This window comes from Panulirus ornatus, chromosome 26 (assembly GCF_036320965.1).
Source record: "Panulirus ornatus isolate Po-2019 chromosome 26, ASM3632096v1, whole genome shotgun sequence".
Taxonomy (NCBI): Eukaryota; Metazoa; Arthropoda; class Malacostraca; order Decapoda; family Palinuridae; genus Panulirus; species Panulirus ornatus.
This window is the reverse complement of record NC_092249.1, coordinates 1509114-1531613: the sequence shown is the minus strand read 5'-3', so window position 1 is coordinate 1531613 and position 22500 is coordinate 1509114. Positions and strand designations below refer to the sequence as shown.

General features: G+C 41.9%; 1 protein-coding gene across 1 annotated transcript in view; it reads left to right on the top strand.

The window, feature by feature from the left end:
- The window catches only part of LOC139757394 (uncharacterized), a 183073-nt gene that overhangs the window by 119008 nt on the left and 41565 nt on the right, over nucleotides 1–22500 (top strand). The window contains exons 2-3 of the mRNA XM_071677839.1: nucleotides 4028–4263; nucleotides 14686–14821. Of these exons, the coding sequence (XP_071533940.1) occupies nucleotides 4028–4263; nucleotides 14686–14821 (372 nt within the window). The remainder of the gene's footprint in view (nucleotides 1–4027; nucleotides 4264–14685; nucleotides 14822–22500) is intronic.

The following is a 22500-nucleotide window of genomic DNA, read 5'->3' as shown; positions in this document are numbered from 1 at the left end:
AAGATGAAATACAATTTACAAACTTTACAGCACAATATACAATATACAAACTTTACAACACAATATACAAACTTTATCAAGAGTAAATCAATGAAACACTGAGCAACATAAGGAAGAGAAGTCATGATAGACAATTGTCTGATAGACGAAGGTCTGATAGACACGTATGTTAAAAACTTTATGGATCTCTCTCTCTCGTGGCTGAGCTTCGCAACAGCTCAAGACACAACTCTGGCGACTGAACTTAGAGGAACTTAGAGCCAGATCACGTGATGGAGTATAGTGGGGAACCCCTCATGAAACAGCTGTAGTAACAGCTCACTGTGGCTGTGAACCAATCACCGTACACCTGAGGGCGCCTCGTTACACCACACTTGACACCTGACGTCACGTGTCCTTCCTCACAACGTTAAAGAAAACGGCGTGCGTGGTAGAAAACGGTCCCGGGTGTCGATGCCACCCCTGAAGGGTACCGGATTACTGGTCTGATTAACCGATGAAGGTGAACATGAAATAGGAAAATGTCCATTGTAATTACAGAGAGAGAGAGAGAGAGAGAGAGAGAGAGAGAGAGAGAGAGAGAGAGAGAGAGAGAGAGAGAGAGAGAGAGTCTACGTACGGCCAGGCTAGCGCGTGGCGTTCACCGCATCGTTTTTGGAGACAGACAGATGCATAAAACAATCTCTCCCTCCCGATACAAAGCAGTCCCGCCATGACTACATCTGCCGATACGATCCACCGACCACAACACTTCACCCGATCGCAAGAACAACCGATAAACATCACACAATATAACCTCACACCTTGAAATCCAGACACACACACACACACATACATACATACATATATGGAAATCCTCCCCTCTCATTTTTTTTTTAAATTTTCCAAAAGAAGGAACAGAGAAGGGGGCCATATGAGGATATTCCCTCAAAGGCCCAGTCCTCTGTTCTTAACGCTACCTCGCTAATGCGGGAAATGGCGAATAGTATGAAAAAAAAAAATATATATATATATATATATATATGTATATATATATATATAGTGGGATTCCTGTGTAGGAGGAGGCACCACAGACATTCTTGTGGTGTGTGTCCTCAAGGGGCAGGGATCCTCCCCCCCCCCCCCCCCCAGCCTCTGCCTGTAATGTTCCCCCGGTGGAACGAGGGAGGACCCCCCCCCCCCCCCAGGAGCGCCACCGGCTAATGGAAGGGAAAAAGAGAGTGCAGGAGAGAAGAGGGAGAGGCTGGTGGTCTGGAAAGATGATGAGAGGTGGGTGGGTAGTGGGTGAGTGGGTGGGTGGGTGGGTGGAGGACAAAGGAAGATAAAGACGGAAGAAAAGGAGGAAGAAGAGGAGAAGAGAGAGAGAGAGAGAGAGAGAGAGAGAGAGAGAGAGAGAGAGAGAGAGAGAGAGAGAGAGAGAGAGAGAGAGAGGATAATGTAAACTTACGGACTAAATCACACATTACACGTACTGTAAACTCATGTAAACTTAATTATACGTCATCAGGGAAACAAAAAGCTCAAGGAGACTACAGTAAACCTTATTAGGGATACTGTAAACTCATGTAAACTATATCACACCATACCGTACGGATACTGTAAACTCATGTAAACTATATCACACCATACCGTACAGACAGATTACACTAACACCTTCCCAGACATAAGGTATACTATTGTAAACCAGATGACAGCCCACCACACTACATGCACACAACACTTTACCTCTTCTTAATTACCCTATACAAAGATGTACCGCGCGCTTCATAAATATTCAAAACACTATTTCTGAAGTCTCAGACTTGGCTTAAAAAAATGGTTTACGTCTTCCCCAGACTTGACTCAGAGAAGGAACAGGTTAGACCAATGTCGACTCTGACACAGGAAGACTCGTGTCTGGAGGCATATGTGATGTTGTTGGTGTTATAAAAACCTGGTCTGACGAACTTGTCCAAATGATTTAACTTGTCACAATATTTCAAGAACATGGAAAGTTTTCTTTACCTTTTTGTTTTATCTGTCGTAACAATCTGTTTCTTGTTCTACAGAACAAATACTTTTTTCTTTTTTTTTCCTTGCTGTGATGCAAATACAACTTCCTCTTCTCAAATTTCGTTTTCTTTTCTCAAAATCTGTTATCCAAACCTTCTTTCTGTTCTCCAAATCTGTTTTCTGATCTCCAAATCCGTCATCTGTTCCCCAAATGTTTCCACTTCTTCTTTAGTCAATCAATGCAAATTTCAATATTGTTTACTGATTTATCATAATCCATTTTTCAAGTGTTACTAAGTCTTCTAACTCTATGGTCACGTGGCACAGACAAAGAGAGAGAGAGAGAGAGAGAGAGAGAGAGAGAGAGAGAGAGAGAGAGAGAGAGAGAGAGAGAGAGAGAGAGAGAATCTACTCATCTACCACGGTGGAATAAAAAACATTACGTAGAGGCATTTCAGCCATCTACCACCATCTACTCTACTTTCTGAGCACAAACGACATTATAACAGAGTCTCGCTGGGCCACGAGAAAAATCATGTCCTTCACAGTGGCGTAATGTCCACTTAATCGCCCCCCCCCCCCCCCCCCCCCCGCCTCCCTCACCCTCGCTCCCGCATGATGCCGTATGAAGGTCTGGTCAACCATGGCGCTGTTTTATACCTGATGTTTTTCGTACGCCTTCATTGAATTCTTCAACACGACGGTACGACCTTTGGGCACGACGGTACGACCTTTGAGCACGACGGTACGACCACTGAACACGACGGTACGACCCTTGAACACGACGGTACGACCCTTGAACACGATGGTACGACCCTTGAACACTATACTCCACAATACCATCCCTACATCCCATAACATCATTGTTACACTTCCACAACATCCTCCCCACAACACCCTCCCTACAACACCACAACACCCTCCCTACAACACCACAACACCCTCCCTACAACACCACAACACCCTCCCTACAACACCACAACAACCTCCCTACAACAGTACCACAACACCCTCCCTACAACACCACAACAACCTCCCTACAACAGTACCACAACACCCTCCCTACAACACCACAACAACCTCCCTACAACAGTACCACAACACCCTCCCTACAACACCACAACAACCTCCCTACAACAGTACCACAACATTACTACACGCGTCCCTGGGGCCTCATCAGGGAGACCTGCTTATGTCTCCCTTCATCCCACTGTTTTGCTGCCACCCGTAATAATACATGCTGATCTGGTCGGTTCTCCACTATATAATGGCCTTTCTTGATCCGTCTGCACAGTGCCCGGATTACGTGTGGCGGTATGTGTTCCCGTGCCGTATGATAAGTGTATTTGTGGATCTCTGAGTTAGATCTTTTGATGATTCTGTCTAATTTATTCTAATTCCTGAACAACCATCCGGTAATGTTTGTTTACCAGTGGTGTCTTAACTACGTCTCTTCCTTGTATAGCAACTGACTGTTCTACGTCTTGTATCTCATTCTTACATCTACCCTGATGAAGTGATCATTACACGAAAGTGCACTCGGGAACTTAACGCGTTTCATTTTACTGTGTTTTTGTTTCCATTACGTCTAGTATGCTTTCTGGTGCTAGTGATTCACCGAATCAAACAGACTTTTAATAAAACCTCGTAATATACAAAAGTATCTTAACACAAGGTTATTATATCACACCACATGAATGTCTTGTGGGCCATTTTTTCTTCTCTTTCTCCAGTTTGTGTAACGTCTTCTCCGCCTGGATCACTCCAGAGACGTCCAGACTTCTTAAAAGCCTGATGGGTATAACTTGCTGGGGAACATACAAGTTTTCCCTGCTGGATTTTCTTCCATCATGTCCCCCCCTCCCCCCCACACACAGCAGTTGTAATTGAATTATGATAATGTCATGCAGGTTCCCCGCTAGCCAGCTTCCCCCCCCCCCCCCTCCCCAGCGTGAGCACGCGACCTTCTCAAGAGAGCGCGCCAAACACACCTTAACAAACCACTACCATTACAACTTTTTCCCCCCTCCCACAGGGTACGTGAGCGGCGTGCGGATCAAAAAGCTGGACGTACCCGCCGTGGCTATAGAAGGCGACGAGGTCCACCTCCGCTGCGACTACGAGGACGAGGGTGGGTCGAGTCTGTACACCCTCAAGTGGTACAAGGACGCGCACGAGTTCTACCGCCACCAGCCGGGCATCTCGCCCCTCACGGCCAACGACCGATGTGTCGACCACCACACATACGCTGTGGAGGGTATCAACGTTGATGTAAGTGTCCCAACCTCACTCCTTCACTCTCTCCTCCTCCCTCACTCCCTCACTCTCTCCTCCTCCTCCTCCTCCCTCACTCTCTCCTCCTCCTCCCTCGCTTCCTCACTCCTCCTCCTCCTCCTCCTCCCTCACTCTCACCTCCTCCTCCTCCCTCACTCTCTCCTCCTCCTCCCTCGCTTCCTCACTCCTCCTCCTCCTCCTCCCTCACTCCTCCTCCTCCTCCCTCACTCCTCCTCCTCCTCCTCCCTCCTCCTCTCAAAATACCAACACCTTAACCTAAACCAAATATAAACCTGGATAACTCCGTCATACATAAACCCTGGCACTATATATACGTAAACCTAGGGTATATGTGAGTCTATATGTCACAGAACAGCTCTGGGAAGCACACACACACACACACACACACACACACACACACATACATACACACACACACACACACACACACACACACACACACACACACAAGTAATGTTTGCGGTGGATGTGTTTTACAAAATAATTTCGTACGTTGATTTTCCACTGTTCCACGGCTGGTCCAGGATGGAATGAGATGGAAGGAGGACTGGACTATACGTATACATATACTTATGTATTTCGTCTGTTCGAGCAATAGTGCAGGAGTGGATTAAGTTTGGATCGCAAAACTTGGTTCACAAGTTTATGCAGCCACTCCTCACTTAAGGTTAACTTGGCGCGCATGCTAAGCAGGCTTGAGCGTGTCAGTGCTGCAGAATCAGTTTACACTTACCATTGTGCTTCATTCGCTGTCAGAGAAACAGAGAATCGGGACTACTTTTGAGGGGGTACCTATGTTAATCTTCTCCAAATATGTTAAATTTCTTTACCTACCAAAATAAAGCGCACATCAGTTTTGATATTACCGTGAAGGTCGTGATCAAACTCTCACACACAACTCCTGGTTTTCACTGAATATTTGTTCTTATGTCAGCTGAGACAGCACGGCTAACTGAGGCCCTAATCAAGACCACTCCATCAAGCCTGAGTCAGGTACCCATTTTATCAACCAACCTCTAGGGGTGGATGAACAGCTGGGTTGACTGTGGACCGACTGACGCAACCAGGATTCGAACCTACGAGCTCGACCCTGGGCGGCCTGTGAATGCGTCACGGCTAGAAACACTAACCGCTTTTTTGTTTCTTTTGAGTCAAAAACCTTACGTTTTGAATAAATATTTGAGTGGAGTGTGGCAGGACGAGGGGAAATGTTGAATTTTTGAGAACTAATTCACACAATTGTAAAGGGCTTTTACGTGTGAACTAGACCAATGTGGTCAACATATGCTGGCTAGTATTGTGTTCATTTAGCTTTTCCCAAACATAATAAAAAATAAATGTTCTTTTAACTCTCCTTTCCGCTTAATTTCCTCTGATACTTAAAGAACTCTCCTCCAAATTTCTCACGTTATTTCCATTAATTCCACTACTTATTACATTTCCATTACTATTACGACGAGAGTTTGAAGAATACATGTCACAAGTGAAAGTTTACAATTACTTGATTTGATCTTGGGCATTAAAACTGTGTTATTGCATGTGTAACATTCCAGCAAAGACCGACTTATAACAGGAAACAGATAAACCAACTTAGATTTTAATTTTGTTTGAATACGCTTTTAACGCAAGCATAAAACGAAGAACTTTATGGAAATTATCTTCAACGAATTCAATGTGTGTGGTAACGTCAGTCCCCCCCCCCCGGTCTTCATCAAAGCAACACACACACAGCCAGACACTTAAATTTCATTAACTACAAACCCAGATTTATGTGCCTCGGTCAAAGATGTTTTTTACCATAATCAATAACATGTTAGAGTCAGTTACTGAGTGATCCACTAGAAATCGACACTTGGGAATTAAATAGATAAATACATTTATCATCATTACTATCATCATAGTAATATTATCATTATCATCATCATAGTAATATTATCATTATCATTATCATCATCATAGCCTGAAATAATATCTACTGACGAATACTGAATGAAAATAGGATGTCTTCAAGTTTATGGAGGAAAAAAGTGAAAAATACAATAAAAATCAGATAATTTATATCCAGCGTTGTTTATATGGTCGTCATCATAGAAGAGTTTAAACTTAGTGACTCCGGCGGGTAGAAAAGCGATTTATATTCATGAAAACAAAACCTTCATATATTGGAATATAAATCTATTATAAGGTTATAAACATAATTTTCACGTGTTATAGAACTGAACCCTTGAAACACTTCGAGATGGAGTCGAGAAAAAATTGCACTAACATAACAAACTTTCTGTTAAGCACAGAATAGAAAAAAAAAAAAAGAAATAAAAACTAGGTGAGTTATACCGAAAAAAAAATTACAATTCAAGATATTAGAAAACGGTGAAATAGCCAAGTCAGATTTCCAGATGGTAAAACTTGATCGCTGGCAACGCAATTCCTGATAAACTTCTGCTCCTGCTTAAGTCAGGCTCCTCGTTAACGATATCTTTCTCCCACTTCCCTACCACCTCTCTCTCTCTCTCTCTCTCTCTCTCTCTCTCTCTCTCTCTCTCTCTCTCTCTCTCTCTCTCTCTCTCATTCTTCCACTTTCAAACTTTTCTTTAAATGTTTCTCCCAGACACTTGAGAGTCAGTGACCCAGGAAGATGGATGGCGGTGTCTAAAATTTCAATTGTCTTTGAAGATTTTTTTTTTCTATTTCTGAAGATGAAGGAATACATGTGTGATGGGATATTTAGGAGATGAGCCACAAGCAACGCGTTGGCGCTCTGAGAGAGGCATATAGAAACAAATGTAGAAATCATTGGAATACATCATGAAAGGATCTTAAGTAAGGATGTCAACTAATAAGGTTTTGAAGTTATTAAATTGGGTCTGGTTAGGTGTAATATGTGTCAGGTGTAAGTTAGGTTTGGTCTACTTAACATCGGTCAGGTATAAGTTTGGTTAAGTTAGGGTAGGTGCAAGATGGGTCTAGTATAAATTAATTCTGAAACCACACTGCTCCTCCCAAATCTGATATCAGCTCTGTACATGCCTTCACTCTCTCACTGAGTACCCTCCCATACAACTTACCAGGTACACTCAACAAACTTATGCCTCTGTATTTTGAACACTCACCTTTATCTCCCTTGCCTTTATACAATGGCACTATATATGCATTCCGCCAATCCTAAGGCACCTCACCATGATCCATACATACATTAAAATTCTTACCAACCAATGATCAACACAGTCATCACCTTTCTTAATAAAATCAACTGCAATACCATCCACTCCAGCCGCCTTGCCACATTTCATCTTACGCATGGCTTTCACCACCGCTTCTCTCTTCACCAAACCACTCTCCATGACTTTCACTTCACACACCACCCGGACCAAAACACCTTTACATCTGCCACTCTAACATCAAACACATTCAACAGTCCTTCAAATTACTCAATCTTCTCACTTCATCACTACCTGTTATCACGCCCATTTCCCCATTTGCCTTCTTCACCGACGTTCATATATATATATATATATATATATATATATATATATATATATATATATATATATATATATATATATATATATGAAGCAACTATGCTAGGCTACGTAAGAGCTGTGTGGAAGGCCTGGCGACGGCTGATTGTGACCAGCTAGACTGTAGGCAGTAATGGACCCTCGCTCGCCCTGGTTATCTACGGGAGGAAGGATCAAAGGGTTCACCAGGAGCAGGGGGGGACGCACTCTAGAGGAAGCCTAAAGTGTCGCTCTTTGATGTGGAATTGTCCCGGCACAGAGAGTGAAAACCTTCCTACCCGCACACCCTCCTCACACACACACACACACACACACACACACACACACACACACACACACCCTTAAGCCGCGATGTCTGGCTTTGACGCAGCGAGGGGAAAAAATAGACGAGTAAAAATGAAAACGAAAACGGGTGATATATGTAGGTCACTTTTTATCAGCTCCGAGACTAAAGTCTCCGGTGAGAAAGTTCTGCATTTTTCCCCCATGCCTATAAGGGAAGTACCTGAGAGTGAGTTTGAAAATTATATGAATAGCTTAATCTGAAGAATTATGGTAATGAATAGAAGGGCTTAACCTGAGAACTCCTCGGGAAGGGACGGAAGCCGCTCGAAGAAAACGGTGTTTGGCTGACGACTTGTGATCATTTGACGACCAATATTTGGTCGATCTTTGATGCTTAACTTGATGCATGATCAACCCATTAACTTGATGCATGATCAACCCATTAACTTAATACCTCTTAACTTTTTTCAATTCTTTCTCAAAGATAATAATAATGATGATGATGATGATGATAAAAATAATAATAATAACAAAATAATAATAATGATAATAATAATAATAACAATAATAATCATAAAAATGATAATGATAATAATAATGATACTACTGCTACTACTACTACTACTACTACTACTACTACTACTACTAATAATAATAATAATAATAATAATAATAAGTACCACGCCACACCACGGATCACATAATTATAGGAACATAAGCAGCTTCATCATTAAATGATCAACGAACATTTATGTGATTCTTGAGCAATTAACGACAAGAGGTGATAAATGACAATTTCAGTCACGTGACATTTGAAGAACCTGTTGGTGCAGGAGAACCTCACACTCAGCCTGGATTTCCAGCAGAAGGTTTAATTCTTAAGCTTCTCTGTGTTGTTCAGTTCCTGTCAACACTTGGTTCTTGCATTCCAGTCTGTATAATTACATAACCATTTTCAACTTCTGAGGAAATTTCATCATTAGACTTGGTGCTACAGAATATGAATTTTAAAGCGTTTTAAGTTTCATATATCATGATTTGGTTTAGTTTGTTTATTTACGACAAAATGAAAAATGTATAAATACATGATCATCGCTGTGTTATCTTCGTGGAATATAAATAATTTCTTGGAAACATCATAAATAATGTTTTGTTGAAGTTCAATGTATAATACCTAAGAAATGTAAACATCCCATAACCGTTTTCTAGCTACAGGTAAATGTATCTTAATATATATTTGTCGTATTACAGACACAGCTCATGAGATCACGGAATATGTTCTTATCTAAGAAAATCAAAATAAAGATATTCACACGGCATGTTAATGAATATATATTTCCAGACATACATTATGTAGTTTATATCCGGCCACCTTAATGATTTCCTAATTTTGCAGTAATATTCTCATGATTTACAATTTACGTTTAACAGCGAATGACTAATGAATACGTGGCTTGGTAAATAATCACGAACTGTGTTTGTTGGACAGCAACGTATGGTTTATGTTAAAAGAATTATTTATGATGTATAATTCTGACCCACCAATTATTACCGATATACATTGGTCACTGATTTATGATTTGCATACATGGAATATCAGTTTACCAGTAAATTAAATGGAAAAAAATGATTTACCGTTTAGGTGTCTAGTTTACTTTTAACAGTTTACAACTTAGGTATAAAGGAAAGGAATACATGTAGACTATCATGTATTCCCGGGATATATGTAGACTATCAAGTATTCCCAGGATATATGTAGACTATCATGTATTCCCAAGATACATGTAGACTATCATGTATTCCCAGGATACATGTAGACTATCATGTATTCCCAGGTTAACTAAGGTCAGGGTAGTTCCCGCCAGTCTCGTCTTATCTCTTCAAAAACTTGTGTTATCATTCTAACCTAACTTTCCTTATCATCCGCCAGTTAGTGTGTGTGTGTGTGTGTGTGTGTGTGTGTGTGTGTGTGTGTGTGTGTGTGTGACCCTCCCATATCAAACGGTCACCCATACTCCTCTCTCTCTTATCGCACAAGTCCATGCCTTGTCTGGCGGGCGGCTACGCGCGTTCTTATCGCTCGCTAAACTGGCCACTCCAGCGAAAGGAACTTTTGGCAGATTTGTCGTAAAGTTTTTTTTTTTTGTCTCTTTTTTTTGTGTAGGTTATGAAGTAAACTTCTGGACGCCTCCAAAGCAAAGACGATAAATCCCGAGTCTGTTAGGAAGACATGGGTTCGACCTCCGTGATAAGGGGCGATTGTGAACTTCCTCCAAATGTTTGGGGGTATCGCCTCTGGGGAGTTGGTGGTGGTGGTTGGGGGGGGTGTTGTCACTGGGGCGCGAACTGTCCCTCTACGACAACTTGTGGACGACGGACGACGACGCGACAGGTTCGTAGAGACTGTGGGACGTACGAGAGTACAAGATAGCGGGGCGGCCTGCTGGTGCTGTGTGGTGTGTGAGACGCGACGACGGATTCTTCCAGACGTGGACGGTACGACCACAAGAACGACACACACATACACACTCGCGGGGCGGAAACGACTTACGTGGAACTAAACATCCACAAAAAAACAGACGAAATAAGTACAGTGGAGGGTCGTGCACACAGCAACTCCCTGTTGATAATACGACACCATAAATACGAGCATGAACACCCCCCTCGTGAACCTCGTGTAAGTACAACTGTAAATCTTTTACGATACGTAAATTTGGTGCTTCGTAGCTGGTTATGTTTACATCACATGCGCACGAGAGGATAAATGCTTAATTCTTACACCGTTACGAAGCATCGACCTGTGCTATGACTGGCTATACCATCCACACTCATACTGGATGCAGAAGTCGAGACATATTTCTTAAATGCCAGCGAGACGGAGGTAAGTAGATGGCTGAGCGGGGTAGGAAAGAACGCGGTGCCAGGGTTCGACGTCTGGAGTTGCAAATACATGCATCGAACCCCCCGCTGAAGGCGATGTTTATCACGTGTGTTGACAGAGAGAGAGAGAGAGAGAGAGAGAGAGAGAGAGAGAGAGAGAGAGAGAGAGAGAGAGAGAGAGAGAGCTGGTGATGTGTTAATGTGGCCTCACAACCGTCTCCCAGATCTCAATACTTCCTCCGCTGATACAGGCAGTGAGGGGAGGAGGGAGAGGCGGTGCTCGCTCCACCGCGCGCGTCACTGATATGGCTTATGGTTCATTAAGGGAGAAATTACATTTACCGGAGCTATAACGAGGACACACGAATTCCACCTAACCTTCAGTAGCTGTCGGATCCAATGTGGTCCATGTTACTCACAGATCAAAACCCTGAAATACTGAAAATCACCGCTACTTCTCCCCTGATTTATAGTCTTAACGTCTGCGTGTATATCATGGGACATGATAAGGCAATACAGCAATATCTTACAGTCACTTCTCGCATGACAGCATGGTAGAAATTACTAATAATTTACGTATTAGATTCACTCTTGCCGGCCCTGTCGTTGGTAAACAATTCAATAGACCTAATGATATCTTCCTCAACACTGGGTTGATCAAAACGTTATCTGATATCCTGATATCTTATCCAAGAACTTAATAACGAGTAAACCGATGGTTCAGTAAGATCACCTGGTTATATATTTCCCTCACTAACTACAAGTGTTATCTTGCAACCATCAAATTCCTTCAACATCAAGATGGCTACATTTCTGACCATAGATATTCCGTTATGAACCCAGGGTTCGATATCCAGAACATGTCATGTCTACAACAGGTTCGTCGCCCACCCTGACATGAGGCTGAACCACTACCTGTGTTTCGGCATGGGGCCGTCCCCACTACCCGTGCTGCGGGTCAACGGTTCTGGCTCGATGCTGCCCCGACTACCTGTGTTTCGCAGGAGAGGGGGGGGGGGGGTGGTGCGGTCCTACTACCTGTGCTTCCAGGATCGTAAACCTCACCAGAGCTCTTCCAGCCCATCACTGCCTGGTGACCCCCACACACACCACCAGCTTTACACACAATAGATAATTAATCTCTAATTACAGATTCAACTTTGACTCTCTACGACCAAGATCTACCTCACTGTAAACATCTGAAGAATGTAAACTATTCCTCCCTACTTACACATCTAACATCATCATTATTATAAACATCATTATCAAGATCATTACAACAATCGTCAGTTTTTATATAATTATTAACATTTTCCTCAAGTTTGATATACATGATAATTGTTATAATCAGTTTCGTTATTATCACCACAAATGGTAATATTAACATTAACGTTATCAATGGTCATGACTGCTAAAATACTGACCGATTTTGGGATATCAAAATTATCAATTATAATGATAATTAATATAATTAGTTATTTTGGGATCCACGCGATCTAGTGCAGTGATGCCAGATACGGGGGGCAAGACTCCCCCACACGCTGACACTCTACACCACAACTCAATTATTGGCAATACTGATGTACTTCTTGCCCTCCCGTTTTCTATCTGGAATCTTTACGAACTCAGGATCCGGGTCCCCATTTTCCTTGCCACAGGCGAGCATGAATGACGTCAATAATCTTTCATTTTATTCATTATTTTTCCCCAAAAATGACACGACTGTATGGAAACAACACGTCCAGGTGAGTGGAGTAATGTGAGGTGGATCAACACAGTGAAGTTTGGAGTGTAAGACGTTAGGTTACTCATGCCAGAGAGAGAGAGAGAGAGAGAGAGAGAGAGAGAGAGAGAGAGAGAGAGAGAGAGAGAGAGAGTGTGTACCCTCTCCATCAGAAGAGCCATTTACACCATCATGACAATAAGGACGGGTCACACACAAAGCCCTCCTGGCCTCTGAGTGACCTACCCACATCCTGGTACATACACGTACAGACCCCCCCCCCCCCCAGGCAAGGCGCATGAGGAGGCTCGTGTACCATTCATGCACGAATCATGTATGAGGACACTCCCTCACCCATGATGGATGCCGTCATGTATATATGTGATGATCGACTGAAGAATGAGCGCCAAGCTTCATGGATAATCAAAGCCCCCCCCCCCCCCCCCCCCTTCATGATCTACATGACGGACGGCACTTACAAAACGCCTCGTGTGGAAGCGACGCGCTCTTATTTTACGTCAACCCGATCAGCGATGTCCGACATGCTGGTTGGCCTCATCTGCGTTAACGACCCTCTGGCCTTGTTTAATATATGGATGGTCCCGGATCAAAATATCATCACCGCTCGTGACTCGATGTCTCACTGGCGTCCAACACATCCGGGGTCGAAGCCTAATACCTGTCTCGTTCGTGTTGTTCATTCGAGGTGAGATGGGTCGCTCATGGTAGGCGAGCGATCTATTGTGTGTGTGTGTGTGTGTGTGTGTGTGTGTGTGTGTGAGTGCTGGGGGTCCGGCACTGCATCAGATGTAACGAGCCACGCCTCTGACCCGACAAAGGCAGAGCGAACATCTGTTACCGTCGGGGGATTCACAAGCGAGAGCAACAAACACTCTTTGAACACGTAGCGAACCATCAGTTCGAAGCAATACTCGGGCGCCCGAACCCGACGAACACATGCACGCATGGTTCGCTCAGGTATATAACCTTAATACAATGTTTAACATGAACTGATATATATATATATATATATATATATATATATATATATATATATATATATATATATATACACATTTTTCATTGCACAGAGCAAAAAACAACACATCCTTAATAACTGTGGCGCGTATAAAGATGTTACCATCACATTACCTCACTGTTCATCCTCAGTAAACGCTGAGGAAATCTCCATAGAACATGTGAGGCGGTTGTATAACATCGGTGGCGTATGAAATGATTTACAAAACAATATCAACGTATGTAAAGTGTTAACTGCTGAGTCTATGTTGATTTACATTTCGAGGCGTGTTGCTGGATCCGTCAAGAGATGGTTTCTCACATCTACTGGTGGCTGGGTCATGTCAAGAGACATTCCCTCACGTGTACTGGTCACAAGGTCATGTCAAGACCCAGTCCAGCACATCTACTGGTGGCTAGGTCATGTCAAAACAGACCGCCCCTTACCTCCTCGTACTCCAGGAAGCGAGACAATACATGCATTCTACTCTCGCCGGAAGCATGAAAATATCGGCAGTCGCTGGCAAAAATGTTCTCCCGCTGTGTTCGGCATCGTCGTCCCCTGGGGACTGGCTGGATGGTCGCTGCAGAAGTCATGGAACTCCATTCAGTATCTGTATATCTTTTATCAGCTTCGTATCATCTTTGTTTAGCCGCTGTGATAAACATACACTTTCTACATCTTCCCTAAACAACAACATTACAGCTGTTCACATAAATCTATTCCTATTATCATTCTATTCCTCATATTTTCCGGCCAATTTTCACATCTATTCCTTTATTTCTAGGTTTTTTGTACCTCGTACTTTACGTCCAATTTCGTCAATTTTTCTATACATCTTGACTTCCAGCAGTCCAAGGTCGATTCATTTCACCTTCCTTGTAAGCAACCTTAACCACCTCTAACTGTATAGGAAGTTTCTACAATATTTCATGTTTCATCACCGGTAACCTAACTCGTTTTCTTTCCCCCAGTGTTGGGTGTCCACTGAGCGGGAGGTGGTGCTCAAGGCCGTTACAAAGCTCACGTCAGGTCAGTATCGGTGTGAGGTCATCGGAGAACATCCCACGTTCAGGAAGGAGGTCCGCGACGGTCGACTCACCGTCTATTGTAAGTAACTAACGCACCTCCTTTTTCTATGGGTTCCTATTTTCTGTCATAAATCCAATTTCCACTTCCAAGGTGTTTGGTCAAATACGTCCAGTCTCATTAATGTCTTAAGTCACGTCATCAACCCATGTCTGGTTTTCTATGTTTCATGATAAGATTTCATTTTCTGTTTGGCTTATATTCTTAATTCTCTCATTTTTCTACGTTGACAGTGGCAAAAAAGAATTCGTTTTTTTCCCTCCAATTAAAAAAATTTCCATGATATTACCTCTTGTTTTCCGTGTCCTCAGTTTCCATTTTCTGTCGGATGGATATTTTTTCACTGCAATTTCTTTTGGCTTACATTTCCGTTGTTCCCATTTCCGGTAACTCACGTTTTCTAAATTCCCCACATTTGTGGATACCATTTTCTTTGTACCACTATGCATCTGTTGCGAATTTACACTGTCTTCTCGCAATCTGCTTTGAATTTCCAGGTATTTTCGTTTTCTTTGAAAATTACTATCATCTCCCATTTTCTTGTGTGTAACCCGAGAGGCAGCAGGGCTGATGTGAGGGTAAACTGACACAAATTGCCTGGATCGTGTGTTGCAGATCTGGAATATTTACTGTTTGTGGACGTGTGTGATTATGATACCATCTCACCCTCGGTTGTTGCTTCCAAAAAATTGTTTATTACTTTCTTATAAGATAATCATCTAGGATAATTCAAGGTCACGATAGTTACAGGTAGTTGACAGAAAGATCTCAAGGTAGACGAGAAATCTGAGTTCAAATTCAGGGCTTCTCTAAATGATGGATAAAACTATTGATTTTATTCATCTTTATGATTTCTGTAATCTCAATAACATGATGGAGAATGAGGATTAACTTCATGGTGGTGAAAGCTGAATTTAAAGTGAAAATTAATAAGAAATTTTAATGTTTTCAAAGATTGATCGGCACACGGCACGCAACCGTTGGCATTTGTTGACACGACGGTGCTGCCATCTCTTGAGCGCATTCAAAGTTAATATTTACAGAAATTCTTCCTCTTGTCTTTATCAGTTATTTATCAATTCTTCGTCTTGTCTTTATCAGTTATTTATCAATTCTTCGTCTTGTCTTTATCAGTTATTTATCATTCTTCCTGTGCAAAACGTAACTTCAGTAGACTTATTTGTGACTCAGTCTTTTTTCGAAGTAAAACTAGAACTCCATAAATATTCACGATTTTCAAAGATTCTGAAGTTTGTTTGGCACCATTTACTGGCGCGTTGACGGCATAATACATGTCTGTTCTTCTGCCGTGCCATTCGAAGCACTGCGCTCCCTCAGTAGCTGGGTAAGGTACACCATTTTATGCTGCTTTAAGAAAACTCGCGGGTGTAAAACTGAAATTTCTCCCAACTGTAAACTTTGCTTTAAATGTGCGTGTGAAATCGGCACAACACGCTAAACACGGATTCAAAATTCACTTCGATAATTCTGATACTTTTATATTATAAAGTATAACGGTGCTGGGTTGATTACTTATAATAATTACTTTTATATACCTTTTAGTATCATCCAACACAGAAAGGATTTCTTGCTGGCACTAACCTATTTAATCTTCTATGTAACCACTCCTCTCTACTTCCTCTGAAGATTAATCGGATTATTGTAACTAAATAACCCAAAAGAATTGAAGTAAGTGATATATCGATAAGGAAATTATGAGGAAGACCCGAGACAAAGGTGGCCAGCCAAGAGCATCGCAAGTCTGATTATCATATTTCTCGTCTGTCTCTTCTCATATTACTCTCTCATCCTCCTCACACGTAACAATATTACTGTGATGCAGGTGGGTCATCTCTCTCTCTCTCTCTCTCTCTCTCTCTCTCTCTCTCTCTCTCTCTCTCGCTGGTGAGGGGTCAGGTCAGAGTGTGAACAGTGTCTGAGGGGACAGGACGAACAATGTCTGAGGTGTACGATCCAATCAATCATCACCACAATTATCATAATCACCATCAAACCTACAATGATTAATCACCATGACCATCATTATAATCACCATCAAAACCGTCATAATTGATCACCACCACAATCATCAAAACCACCGTAATTAATCACCACCACAATCATTATAATCATCAAAACCTCCATCATTAATCACCACCACAATCATTATAATCATCAAAACCTCCATCATTAATCACCACCACAATCATTATAATCATCAAAACCTCCATCATTAATCACCACCACAATCATTATAATCATCAAAACCGCCATCATTAATCACTACCATCATAAACGATGATCAACAGAGGGCGTGCAGTAACCTGTGATTAATCCCTGCCTATAATCCAGCACTCAGGATAATCCTCCACTAACCTTCCCTCCACCAAGATTATCCAGCCCATCATCAGCGACCCAGTTATTTAGGTCTATTTACTGTGCTAACGATGGCCATCAATCAATGACTGTTGACCTCCCCAGGATGACCTCGTCTGACCGCTAATAACCCTTGACACGGACTCTCCACCAACTGTGACAAGTACTAACTACCTCTCTGAAAGTGTTTAATAATAATAATAATAATATAATAATAATAATAATAATAATAATAATAAATAATAATAATAATAATAATAATAACAATAATAATAATGATAATAATAACAATAAGATAATAATAATAATAATAATAATAATAATAATAATAATAATAATAATAATAATAATAGTAATTATAATTACCATTATTAGTCTTCCGGGAAATGAAGACATTATAATTTAGCTCAAGTGTATAATTTGGTAACAAAATCTCTCCACATGTTTGTATTTACTACAATTCGCTGGTATACGGTCATTTCTACATATAATTGAGTCTGATTTACTTTACTTTTCTTCTGATAAGACAATATTTCCAAACAGATTATGACTAACAACCATTTTGAGTGACGGCATCACTGATTGTAGACCACATCACACACTTCATCTATCTATCATCTATCTATCTGTCTCAACATGCTGACAATAATTCATGGTTTAACTCTTTCATTTATCCTCACACAGTCCAGTAATTACTGTAATCATAATCATGATAATCAAACGATTATTGAGTCAGGTGACGCGAAAGGCTGAACATACAGAGAGTAAATATATACATCAATACAACATAGGGGTTATACACGTACAGAAATGTGAAGGTTTTCATACAAAGTTACCAATTATTGGTGGATGACAGTGTGTGTGTGTGTGTGTGTGTGTGTGTGTGTGTGTGTGTGTGTGTAATTTCCTCATGATTCCCACATACCACCACCAATGATGCAGGTCAGCCGGTAATTACCATCATTAACTCGGCCGTATACAAACCCCAACATGTAGGATGGAACACTACAATCACAAGTACCAGCAACACTACGACCTTGTGTTGCCCCTCACGATGTACCTCATCCTAATCCTCTATACGAGGTGGTTCATGACCCACCCGCGAGGTTGTGAGGGATGATGGAACTAGGAGAGCAGCGCAGAAACCCCTACAACCACATTATGATACGGGAGGTCATGAACCATTCTACGTCCAGGAAGTGTCTCTGAGCGAAGCCTCATCTCTCTCTCTCTCTCTCTCTCTCTCTCTCTCTCTCTCTCTCTCTCTCTCTCTCTCTCTCTCTATGCGGTCGTAAACACACACAGATATGATTCATCCCTCCATAATGAGGGTATCAGGAGAGAGAGAGAGAGAGAGAGAGAGAGAGAGAGAGAGAGAGAGAGAGAGAGAGAGAGAGAGAGAGAGAGAGAGAGAGAGAGGGGGGGGGGGGAGGCAGTGGTTTGTCTTGATGAATGACACAACCAGACTTAACTCTCCTCTACACATTATGACCCCCACCCACCCCCCTCTCCCCCCACACCATAACCCTGAGTTATGGACGCATTAGTTAATGGGTCTAAGAAAATGGATCGCGGTGGGGGAGATGATGGAAGGTGGGGGTGGGGGAGGGGGGACTAAGGGGAGACGAACCATTATAGTTTGATAACTTGACCATTTCTCACACAGAGAGACGATGGTCCTCATGGCTACACGGAGGTGTGCTCTTGAATACTATATAGCAATGTTGCTATACTGTGCTATAATGAGTGTATACCATTGTCTGTATGCTGCTGGGTAATGTGTATGTAAGAGTTTGTATGACGTGTGTCAGCGTACATGTGCTGCCGTATACTGCGACCGTGACCGCATTCTTTTGTGTACATACATCACATATTTACAGTGTTACTGTTGAGAGAGAGAGAGAGAGAGAGAGAGAGAGAGAGAGAGAGAGAGAGAGAGAGAGAGAGAGAGAGACTTACCTGTGGTTCCCGGCAGTGGTCAAGCCTCAAAGGACCATTTTAGTATCTGAAAAAACATGAAAGTCTGTTAAACTCCACGTGTGGCTGAGGACGTGGATCATACATCAATCTAAGACGCTGACATCAACACATGACATCAACACATGACATCAATATAACCCACATCAAGATGACTCAGCCATACACACAAGGTTGCCTCATGAACCTACGTACAACTGTGGTGATCATTTACATGATTAAGAACCTGCTATTAATTCTTGCATCTACTCCAGGCTATACGACCCATCTGCTCGTTCATGATGGTTAGATTTGGTCTATGATGATAACTATGTTTGTGTCTCGTTATGATCCTTAATTACATGTGTAAACATCGCTAACTGTTTTGTGTTTATTAATCTTCAGGTACGAACACTGGTCCAGCCTCAGTGAGGCAACCTACTTTTCAATTTCTAACATTTCATGTAAAATCAGAAAGAAGGTTATGAGTAATGTATAGACGGTGTATATGTTCATACAACACGTAGCTAGTATACAACACGTAGCTAGTATACAACACGTAGCTAGTATACAACACGTAGCTAGTATACAAGACGTAGCTAGTGTACAGTGACGATCAATGAAGACAACACTAATCTGTCCTTATATCCAGGTCGAGGCTGGTCGTTAACATGATGACACATGATTGTATATCTTTCTCATGATAATATGTTTTCATGCTATATTCTGTATAATTTTCTAGCTGCTTATCTTTCTCATGGTAGTGTCCACCATACATACATACATACATACATACATACACATGGTATATACAATTACAAGGTATGTAAACACGATCGTCTAATACGACTTATGGATAAGACGTGTCAACAGGTCGGGGAAATTGGCTGGTCCGAGCAATTGTGTGTCTGAAGGTGGCGTGGTGTGGGGAGGTTGGCGTGGGTCCCTCACCACGCCACAAGTGGATAATTTCTCAACTGCGGGACAAAGACGTATGAAGTGGATGAAGCAGATGGTGTGGGGGGGGGGGGGGGGTGTTACCAGATGGGAGACACAGGTGGCGTGACGAAGAATTTCTCCAACAATGGTGGCGGGAGAGGGGGCGTGTGTGTGTGTGTGTGGGTGGGTGGCTGGCATGGCTTCCGTTCACATGATCACTTCTCCCTACAAACATCTACTGTTCACAATGTTTCGTTCACTAACATTAGTTTGGGCTTCGTGCCTCTTAATAACCAGGGTCACGGGGGCTGTTCAACATTATGATATAACAACCAATCAAATCATTATGACTACCCTCACGTGTTCAGTATAATCCAAACACCATACACACACACACACACACACACACACACACATATATATATATATATATATATATATATATATATATATATATATATATATATATATATATATATATAACCCCTAACAGTTGTGTGGTTCAGCAGGACTGGCCACATCATGCAGGAGTTTCCACACATCACATAATTTTATGTAAACAAGAATTTTTATGACAGAGGTGAGGATAAAGATTCACATTGAGACAACTTTCAGACCTGACTCATACATGTAAACTTATCACCAGGTTACACACCTGCCTGACGTACGTAATATCATGACAATAGTTAAGGTTTTCTATAACTACACTGGGACGAGTGACCCCTAACCACACAGATGGTAGAGACGTGGCCCTGGGTGCTCACTTTCACTTCAGTGAAGCCAATAGACAATAAACAGATAAGAAAAAGACAGAAATAAAGCAATTTACTCATAGTGAAGACAACACTTCGTAAAACATCTCACAACTGTTTATTGATAAGTATATGTAAATGATAATACCAGATATAGCTTCCATAAACTAAAATATATTATTGAAGAAAAAGAAACAGACAAACAAGAATATGATGGACATTGTGAATCAGTTCAAAATGAAATACTTTTTGATAGAAGCGGCGATAATTGACACGTATCACTGGAAATAAAAGATGAAATAAGAAACACTGCCAAGGATATTGTTTAGGAAATATAGAAATAGACTAAAAAGTGAGAGATAAATGTGAAGAAATGAGTAAAAATACTTTGGCGATTCAGATGAAAATGAAAAACTTGAAACATAATATCTTAAGAAAGAATGATGGACTCTGTAGTTGGCAACAGTCCGTCACCTGTCAGGCATGTCGACTGGAGAAATTTATTGAGGAATATAAACGTCTCGAAGCGTTATTATTTCGCCAACGTTTTTCCGACGTTGTGTAACGTGAGTCTTGGTACGTTAAGAGTCGGCCACAGTGAGTCCACATGACTCACTCCGTGAGTCAGTGAGTCTAAGGTGCTCATGAGTCCACAAAAAATCTGTAAATAAATGTTTTGATAAAATTCGCAGTGAGAGTCGCTTAATGATTTACGAAAATAGATTAGTGGAAACAATCAGACACCTTCTCGTGCATACTAATGAGCTAATTAATATTTGTCTCCTGCACCTACGACAGTTGGGATCCAAATAATTTAATTCAAACTGATAGAAATATTTCTTACTTTTCTTGTGTCGTTATTATACATGTTAGAAAGTAAGATAGTTTGCAAATGGCGGTATATCTGGAGAGTTAATTTTGAACATGTTCAAAGCAAATTATCTTTGAGCACCGTAGTGTCTGTGGTATGACCCCCCCCCTCCCCCCCGTGTTCCACAACGGGCTGCGGGTTGACCCCTTATCTAAATGACCAGCGAGGAGGTCAAGATAATGTGAGACAGTTATAAGTCATGTACGTGTACATGTCTCGTACAGATGTTACATGGGTCACTCATGATGGCCGCCACACCAGCACGACACACACACACACGGTGGATGTGAGCAAATATGGGCGTTCTAAGTCTGTTCCTGGCGCTACTTCGCTGGGCGGGGAATGGCGAACAAATACCAAATCTCTGTTCTACAATGAAACGATAATATATAGAGAAAATAAATGAAGTTTAACATTCAATAAAGACGATACAAAATATCACACTACAGAGAAAAAGAAAAAAATCTCCCATCTTAAGTAGTAAAGATGATTTGTAATAAATAAAATGTAATAAGATCAGTTTGGGTGGTAGTATGGATGTATGGTAGTGAGAGATGCTGGAATGAGACAGCCATGCCACATTCCCATGGGAAAGGGAACGGATGGAACAGGAGACGAGGGATGTGTGGCGCTGATGACCGGTGGGGTTCCCTGCTGGTCAGCCGGCTCCAGCAGACGACCCACCAGCACACACTAACGACCGTACTATCAGTGACGTAAAGGGCTGGATCAAGATACTATGGCGTGGGCCGCTTACGGGCGGGCGGGGTCAAGCCTGAGTCAGGTGATTGGCTGGGTGATACAGC